Source organism: Anolis sagrei, chromosome 1 (genome assembly GCF_037176765.1).
Source record: "Anolis sagrei isolate rAnoSag1 chromosome 1, rAnoSag1.mat, whole genome shotgun sequence".
NCBI lineage: Eukaryota > Metazoa > Chordata > Lepidosauria > Squamata > Dactyloidae > Anolis > Anolis sagrei.
Window position 1 is genome coordinate 177,536,378 of NC_090021.1, and position 12,948 is coordinate 177,549,325.

Sequence of the window (12,948 nt, forward strand, 5' to 3'; positions counted from 1 at the left end):
CGGGCCAAATGTAATGGGTACAGATTAAAAAGTGCTGAGTATGCTGAGTGACATATAAGGATTTTTGGATAAGTGCAATGTGCTGACAATCTTAATCTCTTATAAAGTGCTTCTGGGACATGTTGCTGGAGTTTCCTATTCTGGAAAGGCACACACACATGGGTGTGCAGTGCCAAATAATTATTGTAAAAATGTAGTTCCAAATAAATTTGTGTCTTCAGTTTATTAGAGGCTTACACTTCAGATGAGTCTTCTAAGTAGTTGAATATTTAGTTCAGAATATGTTCTTAAAGATACTGACAAACGGTTACAAGAGTTGGCTGAAAATCCAGCTTAATAGGACAAATTTGATATTTTAAATTTGTGATTATTATGGAGTTTTAGTTATTTAATTTAGCTACTAAAAAGCAATTATTTTTTTTAAAAAAACACTTTAATCTGAAAAATATCAAGTTCTTGGAGAGCTATGATCCAGATCTGACATTGCATGAGTGTTGCACTCCTAGCACAGCAGCCTTTTCCTCTCCTTTCCTCTCTCTCTCCTTGTGCCTGTTCTGGAACTTTTCTCATCCCTTCTGAGTCTGCTTTGGTAGGACAAGATGGTCACTCTGGGAAGAGAGATCACAGCTTCCCAAATCAACTAGTGGAAAGAGTTTTATTAGCAAATATCGTTTGCTAGATTTAAATCAAAATATTAAGGAAGACAGTTGTTTTCCTGGCATCTTGCTTTGTATGTCTAGGAAATTGAATGAATGAATTATGAAATATTAGTTTGTTGCCTTCATATCTAGACAGTCATATTGTCTGTTCTATGAAGGAGACAAAGCTTGAAATTAAATAACTTCCTCAAATAATCAGCTCTAGAGAGTTTTTTTAAAAATTTGTGGTCTAATCATTCATAGACCACTAGTCTCTTAATGCTAATATAAAAATAATTTAATTTGAGTTTGGAGGCTTGTTATAATATTTCCCAAATGCAAAGTAGCATCTATTACATGAAACTAATCTGCATGCAACAAAATACAAAATTTGTATATAAAGTTACATCACACCATTTGGTATATTTATATGAAATGACATCATATACTGTGTATTGTACAGCTGAGGAAAAAAGGCAGCACACAATTAAATGTTTACCCATATGGAAATGATGGTTCACCTTTTATAAATTGTAAATGTAATACATCATCCCACTTGCATTCTCACTTATGGTGAGAATTGCAGGGCAAAATAGATCTGGTTTAGCTCTGCATTGGGAAAAGTTGGGAGATGCCCCAGAGTCTTCTTGAAACTTTGGCAAAACCTCATGGCTTTGAAGAAGTGTGGGCAGAAGGATTGAGTTTGGTTTGGTCCAGTCCATTGTCGACAGGGCATTGTTGCCATACTTTTTACTCCTCAGTGAAGGGGAAAGGGAACTGATTGTGTTTGTATCAGCAACATTGCCTCCTCAGACAGCTGCAGCGTTCCTGGTTACCAGATGTTACCTTGTGCTGAGGTCTGCTGAGAGGTGCAACCAGGAAGCAGGTGGGGAGTTCGTCTCTGTCTTTCAGGTTGTGTGGGCACCTCTGCTGATGGCAGCATAGAGCACTTATGACATATAGCTCTGTGGCCATCTGGGAGTGGCAACAGCAACATGGACATGGATGTGATGGTTCAGTAAGATCCATGAGGTTTCAGCCTAGCTGGATCGTGTAGACTCCAACATGCCACTAGAGCAGATTCATGTGTGCGTGCATGTAACAGTTTCAGGGGCTAGACTAATCCCACATTTATCAGCCAGTATAATTTTACCCTTAGTTGGTCAGTTAACTTAGGCCCCTTCTACACAGCCGTATATAATCCAGATTATCTGCTTTGAAGTGGATTATATGGCAGTCTAGAAGGGGCCTTACTTGGCAGCCTGTCAATTCAGCTCCTTGGTTACTAGTCCAGAATCATATGACATGTTATGTGAAGGCTTGCAAAAGTTATCCCCTAGTCATGCTAACTAGCAATATTGGGAGTTATAGTCCAGAAAAAGAAAATTGATATTTTTTACTTATCATAGATCCATGGACACATAGTTCTATCAGTCTTTTTTTTTGATATTGTAGGCGGGGGAGGTATATTAGGACATCCCTCTGTTTTGGGTTATTTCTTTCTCTTGGAAGCTTCAGACAGAAGAGCATTTTGCTTGGGCTGGCAGGGTGAAAACAATGTTCAGCATCACCCCCCAACCCCCCCCCCCCACACTCATCAATTTCTCTAGAGCCAGTTCTCTAGAGCTGTAGGGGGATTGCCCTCTCCCCAGTCTTCTGAAGGATCTTTACCATGGTTTAGAATAGAAAAGGAGAAGAAATCAGGATTGCATACATGTAGTACTTCTGATTTCTTTTCCCTTCCCATTTTAAGTGGTATATGATCAAGTTTCTAGCTTTTGAATTTAATATGATTGATGCAGTTTTTGCTTGAAGGTTTTGGCACTTTCACCTGATTTCTCTACATTTCTATTTCTGGTGTAATTGGACATTTCAAATGTCATTGGAAATATTCTTTTCAGCATCTACTGGCCCAATTCTATTCTCCTTTCTGCATGGACTCCTTCTCTATTTTTTTAATTAATGGTAGTTTACTGTAATATTTCAATAGAGAAAATTTGGGAAGTGTCTTGCCTTTTAACCACTACTTCAAGCAGCCAACAATCCTTGAACTGAAGGTATTTTTCATTGTGGGCACTGTGGCCAGTTTCAGTTAGCAAAAAGGAAAAAGTCCATAGAAAAAGAAATCAGTATAGAAAGTCTTTTTAATAGCTGAACTGAGATTTGATATTTTCTTTGTCTACCCAATGATACAGTTGGAACCAACTATTTAATTATGAAAAAACCCCCAAACAGACCCCATTCCAGGAAAGCTAAAAGTATGGATGTGAACATTTATTTCATTAATGAAAGTCACCTTTCTGTTGATCATTTGCAGTGTTTCATACATGAGGTGAATGTATTATTTGTTCATGGGTTTTCAGATGGGTTTTTTATCTGCTAAAGTATTGCAGTGAAACCAAGATATATATATGTTGAATGTGGGAGTGGGTTCATTTTTATTGTAACAATTTAAGTACACAAACAACCATAACCTTTATTACAAAGCACTTTGGAGGAGCTGGTACCATCCAGTATATCAACCAATAGATGGCCAGGATGCCTGAAAATAATGGGAATTATGATCCAATACACCTTTATTATAGTTGCTTTGTGCCGTCAAAACAGCTTTTACTTGTGACAACCCTGTGAATGAAAAACCTCTGAAAGATCCCATGATTAACAACCTTTGCTCAGGTCTTACAGACTTGAGGTTCTGGCTTTCTTGTTTTGAGTCAGCTCCAGTGTTTTTTTTATTTTATTTTTGCTATTGCCTCCAATTTACAAATGATTGTTGTCTTTTCCTATAAGACATATGGTCTCGTGATATGTCCAAAGTGCAATAGCTTCAGTTTTTGCTTCTGGGGACAAATCAGCTTGATGTGCTCTTGAATCTAATTGTATGTCTTTCCAGCAGCTTATGATATCCATAGAACTCACCTCTATCATGAGATTTTAGTTGAGTTGCCCCCCTCCCCCCACTATCATCTTTCTTCACTGTTGAATCTACACATCCACCTTTAACAATTGGAATTACTATTTGCATTTTGAATTTTATTTCGTTCTTTCATGGTCGCCTTTCCCAGTCGTATTCTTTGTATGATCAAATACCATTATTTTTGTCCATATTGTCTCCTAACAGGTGCAATATATAGTTTACGCATCAGGAAAATAAAATTTTGTAACACTTCTTGTTTAAGGTTTTCCATAGTTTTTCATTATCTAAAATAATAATAATAATAATAATAATAATAATAACCACTTTATTTATATTCTGCCCTTCTCCCCTAGGGGACTCGGAGCAGATTACATCAATTACAAACATAAGCAAATATCCAGTGTCTTTGTAATAAAATAAAATGAGACACACAAACACAAACAAAGGCAGAGGCGTATCCTTTCATTTTCGACTTCTTGGAGGGGGGTGCTCATCTCTGGCTCTGGAGAGGTGCTTTCTCCATTTTCAAGCTGAGGAGCCTGCATTGTCACCTACTAGTTGTGAGGCTGGCAAGATTGTTTGGAGCTTCTCTTTGCCTTTTTTGGCCAAAGTGGTACCTATTTACTCACATTTGCATGTTTTTGAATTCCTGGGTTGGCAAGAGCTGGAGCTTGATAGACAGGAGCTCCTCCCGTCTAGTGGATTTGAACTGCTGACCTTCGGGTCAGTAGTTCTGCCAACCTTCAGGTCAGCAATTAGGCAGCATAAGGGTTGAACCCTTTGCGCCACCGTGGCTCCTTTGATTATAGTCAAAGGCTATAATCTATAAAACATTGGTGATCTTCAGCAGCAAAGGCAATAGAAACTTAAGACACACATACCAAGAAACCAAACTGAGTATCCTGTTTGTCAGCCTAAAATATGTATTTTTTGGCATTAGCTGGAATTTTGGGTCATTATTCAGAAAAAGATCACCCTAGCTCAGTGGTTCTCAACCTGTGGGTCCCCAGATGTTTTGGCCTTCAACTCCCAGAAATCCTAACTGCTGGTAAACTGGCTGGGATTTCTGGGAGTTGTAGGCAAAACACCTATTGCAGGGAAATGATCTAGCTCTGAAAATTTTGTTAATATACAAAATTGTCTTAATATCTGAAGGCCCTGTATCATCTCATGTCATACAAAAGTTTTTGTCTTAGATTTATCTTAACTAAATTGTAATAATTTCAGAGACCTCTCTTGTATTTTTTCTTCTTAAGGCAGAATGAATCCTCTGTCTCCAGGTACAAGTAATTGCTCCACAAAACAGTGGATTACAAGTCTGAAAACCAAAGTGAGCTAAAGGAAGTTCACCCATAACTAATCCCATCACGCTAGCAATAATAGTGCACATCTACAGTATTGTAACGAAGAAAACTTGCCCAGGTGTTGATGTGCAAGAGCACTGAACATTATCATAACACCTGTGTTTTTGTACTTTTAGCCAAGACAATGTCTTGTTCATTTATAAACAGCAAGAAATTTACCTGATCACTGGTACAACAAATTTTCCTGCATTTTGCATTATGTCTCCAATATGCTTCCTGAAACATCCTCTAGTTCTTAAAATTCAGTTGCCCAGGATTGCTTCAGTCCTATCATTGCTTAACTTATTGTGATAGAATTTCCTTTTACCAACTTAAAAGACAAGCATTTTGCATAATATCATCAGTATAGAGACTCCACATGGGACACATTATTTATATTTGAATTACAATAGTATCTTCTGTACATAAATATAAGAAGCCAGGTGACTTTGAAAAGTGCTGTAGATTTATGAGACTTTTACAGCATTTTTAAACAACCTGCTATTAGAACAATTAAGAAGCACTTCTATAGCTCTCTGACAATCAAATCCTACTGAAGGATACTATAGCTCATATATATGTTTTCCATTGTCCCTGAGACTCACACAGATGGGTGAGCTGCATTTACACAGAGATTGTTCAGAACCTTTTGGAGCGATTACATAAGCTTTTTGCTGGTAGTCTCATTCACTCCTGGGTGTCATAGCGTTGTCAATTTTGCCTAAAGCCTCTGTTCCTTTTCATCTGCTTCATTATGCAGAGCTATTTTTCAATTTTGATCTGTTTCTCATTTTTCGTCTAGTGCTTTTTGATTCAACTTGGTTTTCAACAATTCTTTTAGTAAATCCTTCAGACTTGATTTGGCTCAAAATCATATGCAACTACATCTTTACTCTTCATCTCCATAGGTAGTTGTAAAATTGCTTCCTATGATTATTTTTAAAATGTACCACCAATGGAGCTAAAATTCTGCTGCTTGGTGGTCATTGTTTTTATAATAAACAGAATATTTCAGAAAATGGAACAAAGTAACCTTAAAAAAATAAGCAATAAGTGGTAACAAATTTGTTTTAGCACTTTCACAAAGGAAAGGAGAGGATCAACACAGAATATTGGCTATTATATAGCAAATATTTCTCATAGTAGGATAAGTAATCACTAAGGGCCCTTCCACGCAGCCATATAACCCAGAATATCAAGGCAGATAACCCACAATATTGGCTTTGAACTGGGTTATCGGAGTCCACATTGCCATATAATCCAGTTCAGTGTGGATTTTATACAGCTGTGTGGAAGGGGCCAAAGAAAATTTCCAGAATTTCAACAAATAAAGCCAGGGGAATAGGAGAAATTATTTTTGTTTGATTAAAAAATAAACTGACTTGGCACTTCATCAAATGCACTTTTTCTACAAAGCCCATTGCCTAAGTTGATTTAATGTGCTAACTTTTCAGAGAGGGCAATGCTCCTCTCTGAGCTCCTCTCTGTCAAGCCCTGTCCTAAAAGACAAGCTTTTTAGTGTTTTTATTGCATTGCAATCTCAATTCAAGTGATGCCAAACAAAACTGAAATTACCATAGATGCTTATTCCTTAAGTTTGCATTAGGACTTGGGAAACTGAGACTTGCAGAAGAATGCTGTATATTCTGTTCAGTCATTTCAGATATACGGAAAACTGAACTATCTTCGGACATATACAAAATCAATGTTAAGATTCTTCCCAAAGAGAATGTAAAAAAAATCATTTATTTGAAAACTCTTTGTGGTGCTGAAAATGAGATGTTACTTAATCTGTGTATTTCTAGATATGTATATGGGCATAATAGCATAATTTACCAAAACTGTGGAACATGGAGTTTCAAACGTATTTAAAAATAATTATAGTTCCAAGGAATCCAAAGAAGAAAGTTACTATTTTGGATGCAGTTAACCTTCCCATTTTGAATCCTACAGCATATTACAAAATTTGAAAAAAAAAACTGATTTGAAAGCATTATTTCCTGTTTAGTTGTGCGATCCTTACTTTGAAAGTCATTGTTACATTCCAGAAACTTCATTTTTGTGGCTGACACAAACTATGCTGAATTGTGTTGTCAAAGACTTTCATGGTTGGAATCACTGGGTTGCTGTGATTCTTCTGGGCTATATGGCCATGTTCCAGATGCATTTTCTCCAGGAGAAAATGACAATCACACAACACAACACTTTGTAACTAGATTCTTCTACTCCATGGCCACACTCCCACAAGATCCTGGTGGTGCAATGGGTTAAGTTCTTGTGCCAGCAGGACTACTGATCAACAGGTTAGCGGTTCCAATCCAGGGAGATGTCAGCTCCAGAGGGAGCTCCCCCTCCTCATGTGGGGACATGAGAGAAGCCTCCCATAAGGATGGTAAAACATCAAACATTTGAGCATTCCCTTGGAAACGTCCTTGCAGATGGCCAATTCTCTTACACCAGAAGCAACTTGCGGTTTCTCAAGTAGTTCATCACACACACATACACACACACACTCCCAGAAAGAAAGTTAAATAAATGGGTAAGATCATTAATGAAACATTGCAGGTGTGGATTGGAAATCAGCACATTAATACATATTTCCAAAGCATTCCCCTGTGTGTGTAGATTATTCACACGGAAGAACGTAAATGCATTCAGATGTATAAAGGCAACTAAACATTGCATTTATACTACAGAAAGATCAATTCCATTATATCTTCTTAAGTTACAACTGTAATTAAAATTCTACCTTCATTGTTATTAATTATATTAAATGTAAATGGCTAATTTGAAAATAGACTAGTTAAGTATTCACTTTGCCAGTATTAGATATTGACTTCTAATATAAAGGATGTTAGGGAACGACTATATCTGTGATGCTTTGCAACTATAGGTAGATGGCTACTGTCAGACAGACCATTGCTCTGACTAGGTATAGGAGTACTGGCTATTTTCCTGTGATTTTCTTTAGTACAAAATTGAATTCATATTTCTGAAGAATTTAGAGGATGTGAATTTAGGTTTGTATCTTGTCTGAAGCTTGCTTACTTTTTAGGCCCTTTAAACTGTGTAGGAAAGATGTATTGAGCTGTAACTCTGTATACAACTATCAATAGAAAATTTGTATACTCTATTGAAAGTCTTGTTCATTGAACAGATCATCTAATGACAGATATATGTACTTATAAATTCATTTGTTCCATTAATTTTTTCCAGGTATAATCAAACTTGGCAAGTGGAATCCTCTTCCACTCAGTTATATGACAGATGTTCCTGATGCTACAGTAGCCGACATGTTGCAAGATGTCTATCATGTTGTGACATTGAAAATTCAATTACAAAGGTGGGTATTCCTGAACATCTGCCCTTCTCTAGTCTCTGAGCTGCTCTACCGATCACAGCATTACTACTGAGATTTACACATCCTGTCTTCATTAATTTCAGAGCTTTTGTTGAAATGGAAAATGTTAAAATACAGGAAGAGCCCATTGGCAGCCCTTTGTGGCCAATATTTTATCTCAACATGATGTTTGTAGTTCAGACAAGTACTGTTAGTCACTGAAAGAGATTTAAAAGAAAACTTTCCATACTGACTAGCTCCTAAAAAGCTTGATAAAATCCTTAAAATGTTACATTTTTACAAAATAAACACTTTAGTAGTTTTTTTTTACAACTTATCCAGAAATTAAGAGCGAAGATTTGGAGTCTTGACGACCGGGTCCTTCTGTTGGTATTTACTGGGGTACAACATCAGCAGAAGGCAATACAACAATTGATTCCTCCATTTAGGCTGTAGACCCACATTTAAGTCACTGTATTTAAGTCCTATTGTGTTCAGTATGGTAGGTGGAAGAAATTGCTACATCGCAAGTAGGAAGAAGCATGGGATTCTAAATTGTGTTTGGCTTCATGGAGCTTTATAGCTCTTAAATAATGACCAGCTAACCTTGCAGGTGATGCTTTCCATCTGTTTATTCTTCTGTTCTGTGTTTTAACAGTTGTTCAAAGCTAGAAGACTTGCCAGCAGAGCAGTGGAACCATGCCACAGTCCGCAACGCCTTAAAGGAGTTGCTCAAAGAGATGAATCAGAGCACATTAGCCAAAGAATGTCCTCTGTCCCAGGTTAGTGTTTCTGTCAGTGGAAGAGGTGCTCATTTATTTATTTATATACCTTATTTATATCCCATCTTTCTCTACCCCAGGGAGGCCTCACAGCGACTTACAAATGGCATCTACACAGTGCCTCAAACATACAAAATTCAAACTAAAATGGTTTGGATTAAAATTACAACGTAATAAACATTATTAAAATACATTCAAGGTTAAAACATGCCATCCAGAGTTCAAGGTCTAAAGCCATTCCATGATCAATTGCATATAATTCCACATTAAGATTACTGCACTGCCTTATTTTTTGAAAGCTTGCTCCCAGAGCCAGATTTTGACTCTCCTCCTGAAGGCTAATAGGGAGGGGGCTGATCTGTTGTGATGAAGGTGGGACCGAGAGCAGGGCCTCTCCGGATGATCTTAGTCTCCGAGCTGGTTCGTAGGGGAAGATATGTTCGGACAGGTACATTGGTATCCTAAAGTAATACAGTGTATAAAACCTAAGTTTGAAAGAGGTAGAACATCTTTAAAAAGAAGAAAGAAAATCCATTTGCATAAACTGAGAAAGCCATAGACAGATGACAAAGAATGACAAGAGGATAAATGGAAAGGATAATTTCTCTCCCCCTTGTTGTGTGGACATACCCCATGTGAGGTTCTGAAACATGTGTTGCCTGTTTTTCCTTTCGCTTTTCTTCCCACTTATTATTTACTTGACTAGCTTTTTAAGCACAAGCAGTCTAAATTGACTGAAATTGTACATACTGTGTTCAAAGATGCAAGATGTAAAATTGCAAAATAATGAATGAGTAGTTTCCAAGTGGAGCTAAATTAATCAATCTGCAAATTATCAAGTATACAGTGCTTAAAAATTAAAATAGGTTTTGAAACAATGCACCACATTACTAGAGTACCTTTAATGTAGGCATTTTATTCTGATCTGCTTAACGTAAATACTTTTTGTTTTAATTGTAAACAAAGATGTATGCTGCAGTAGTTAACTTGTGACTAGACAAAGCTGTGCTGTACATAATAATTTTGCATTCATTCTGGCATATTGAATTCTTTCTATTGACTGTAACACAGAATTGGGAAGGGCTAGTAGCTTCCTTTAAACCAACAACTTTTCTGAAGTTATTTGAGGTGGTATCATACACTGAATACTAATAGAGATGGCAGTGAAGCCTGAAGGCTGTTGAGCAGTCTCTGATTGTTGAATCCAGTGCTTCTCAAGTTGTGGACCTGTTCCTGAATGAGATATCTTTAGAGAGGTTTTTAATGCACCAAAAGGCTCTTGTTTGGATAACAGTATGCTATTAATATCATGGAGCCTATTTAATTCAGTTATATTCCCCTTTCTCTCTCTTAATGGCAAGAAAGTAAAAAACTAAATGTAAACATTCATACTGATGTGGTATTCTTGTATGTAGAAGGGGAAGTTAGGGTTTGATTGGTGGAATTAGTTTACTTTTAATTGGAATTTTAACTGGAATTTGCCTCAACATTCACACCTTTATCTTCTTTTGAGATTTTAATAGCTTTTAAACATGTTGGTCTTTTCCAAAATGCATATAGGTTTGAAGTGTTTTAATTTTAAGCCTGTTTTAATTCATAACATTGCTTAATATGCTTATAGGTGTGTTCAAATTATTTTCATTGTTTTAATTTTTAAACAGTTTCAAAATCCAAGAGATTCCTGAAATCAAAGGCTAGAGCACAGGATATAAACAAACAAACACATAATTTTGGCTGTTATTAAAATTATTATTAAAATATGAAATGACAGCCATGAGGAAATAGGGTTATACTCCCATCTGAGAGCCCTTCCAGACAGGCCCAAAATGTGGGACCTGTTTCGGTTTTATCTGAGGTGTCCAAATGATGCCTCAGGTAAAACTGAATTGAGCTGGCAGGATCCTCACATAAGTTTTTGAGTGGGAAATAGGGGGCTGGATTCCCTCCTGGGCCACCCCCCCCCCCGGGAAATCCAGGGGTTGTAGGAGGGTATGGAGACTAAATCCCGGTTTAAATAACACAGTTCCTCCCAGGATTTAGTTTAGTGTAGAAGGGTCCAGAGTCATATCTCTCTGATATAGATGAGAGACTGAGGCTATCCATCACTTTCAAACCAAAGTTACTAATTAGCATGAAATAGTAATGACCACTGATTGTATACATCATCCTTTACTTACATAAATCTAGCAGTTAGTCCCAACTAGAACAGACCTATTGAATCAGTGTGATCCTATCAAGTGAACACTGATATTAGTCATATGGATTCAGTGGCTGTGCTTTATTGGGGGGTAACAGTTTTCATTTAGGCTGTAGTCTGTATTTGCATTTTAAAAACTGGTGGTGTACACATGGTATATCACAGCCTCCTGTAAAGTCTTTACAATAATTTTCACATTAAGTTACATGGGATTTTTTTTGCTTCATGTCTATGTTTCCCTGTATTTGTGTAGGCATTTACTGATTTCTCTATGCATATCTGTTTATATATTAAAGTATTGTGCTCATACATACACTCTTATTGAGAGTTCTAAGATGAATGCAATTGAGCAGTCGTCATTTTGAGACTACCCACCTCTGTGTTCGGAATATTAGCATCACACACAGTATGTTTTACTCCAGTGTAGAAGTTAATGTAGAGAGTGGATATCACTGTTGTTCACCGTGATTTAGGGTCCTTCCACACAGCCATATAACCCAGAATATCAAGGTAGATAAACCATAATATCTGTTTTGAAATGGGGCTCCTTCCACACAACTGAAGAGTTGGGAAATGCATTATGAGTAGGATTGACATTGACTGAAGACTCAGGCTCCTTCCACACAGCTTAAAAAATACCACATCATCTGATTTGAACTGGACTATATGGCAGTGTGGACTCAGATAGTCCAATTCAAAGCAGATATTGTGGGATTTTTTTCTGCCTGGATATTCTGGGTTATATGGCTGTGTGGAAGGACCCTGGGTTATCTGAATCCACACTGCCATATAACTCAGTTCACTGTGGATTTTATACAGCTGTGTGGAAGGGGCTTTAGAAAGAAACCCTTTTCTTCTCTAGCTTCTTCTCCATCCAATGCATGTTCACTGTTGCCTCATTTAGAATATTGCTACCTTCTACTTTGTTTATCATAAACATACTTTCCTTCAGTCGCTTAAATAACTGAACCACTCTGTTCTATATTGTAAACATTTCAGCATCCAGTGGTTCTTTCAAAGATTGTTATCCCTTTACCCTTCTCAATTAATATCCACTTACACTGTAGATAAATGTCAAGAGGCTAAATTCTACAAAGTCATAGCCATGATGCTATCTATACCTTCTACATTTATGTGATATGCATTGCATAAAAAGCAATGGCCTTGGCTATATGAGCTTAAAATAGTAGTAGCTGATATAATCCATGCTTTGGTGTTTAGTTGGAAATGAAAGTAGGACACAAAAGACACCAATCTTGTTTGCTACAATAAACTATTAAACACATATTTTAAAATGTAACACATGTCTATTCTATCATCATCATCACCACCAACTCATATGATTCTAGCACTGTTCTGATTTTCTCTTGAAATATTGGTTGTCTACTCTTTTCTAGACAACAAATCCTCAAAATCTGGGCATTATCTTCTTTTCCATCATTTGCATATTTATTCTGATGAACCTCTTCTGTTTCTGGGGTTGAATGAATGGACACGCCTCGTCTAAAATCAAAGTGATAATCACTGAAATAGGTGATGCAAGAGTGAAAATTAGCTTTCCCTTTCTCTTTTTACATAACTAACATGTAGTGGGCATGCATTCTTTGGGATTTATTCAAAAGATTTTAGGAAGTGGCAATTTCAGTAGTATGGTGGGAAATACTACTATTTAAGTAGTATACTATTAGCAGGGGCTTGATGCTAAAAAGTGGATGGGGACTCACCCCCTAG

At 36.9% G+C, this 12,948-nt stretch overlaps 1 protein-coding gene across 3 annotated transcripts in view; it reads left to right on the forward strand.

Annotated features, from left to right (window-relative positions):
• Nucleotides 1-12,948, forward strand: part of SATB2 (SATB homeobox 2) — a 153,605-nt gene that overhangs the window by 61,269 nt on the left and 79,388 nt on the right. For all 3 annotated transcript variants that reach the window (XM_060781127.2, XM_060781137.2, XM_060781117.2), the window contains exons 4-5: nt 8,115-8,241; nt 8,897-9,020. In XM_060781127.2, the coding sequence (XP_060637110.1) occupies nt 8,115-8,241; nt 8,897-9,020 (251 nt within the window). The remainder of the gene's footprint in view (nt 1-8,114; nt 8,242-8,896; nt 9,021-12,948) is intronic.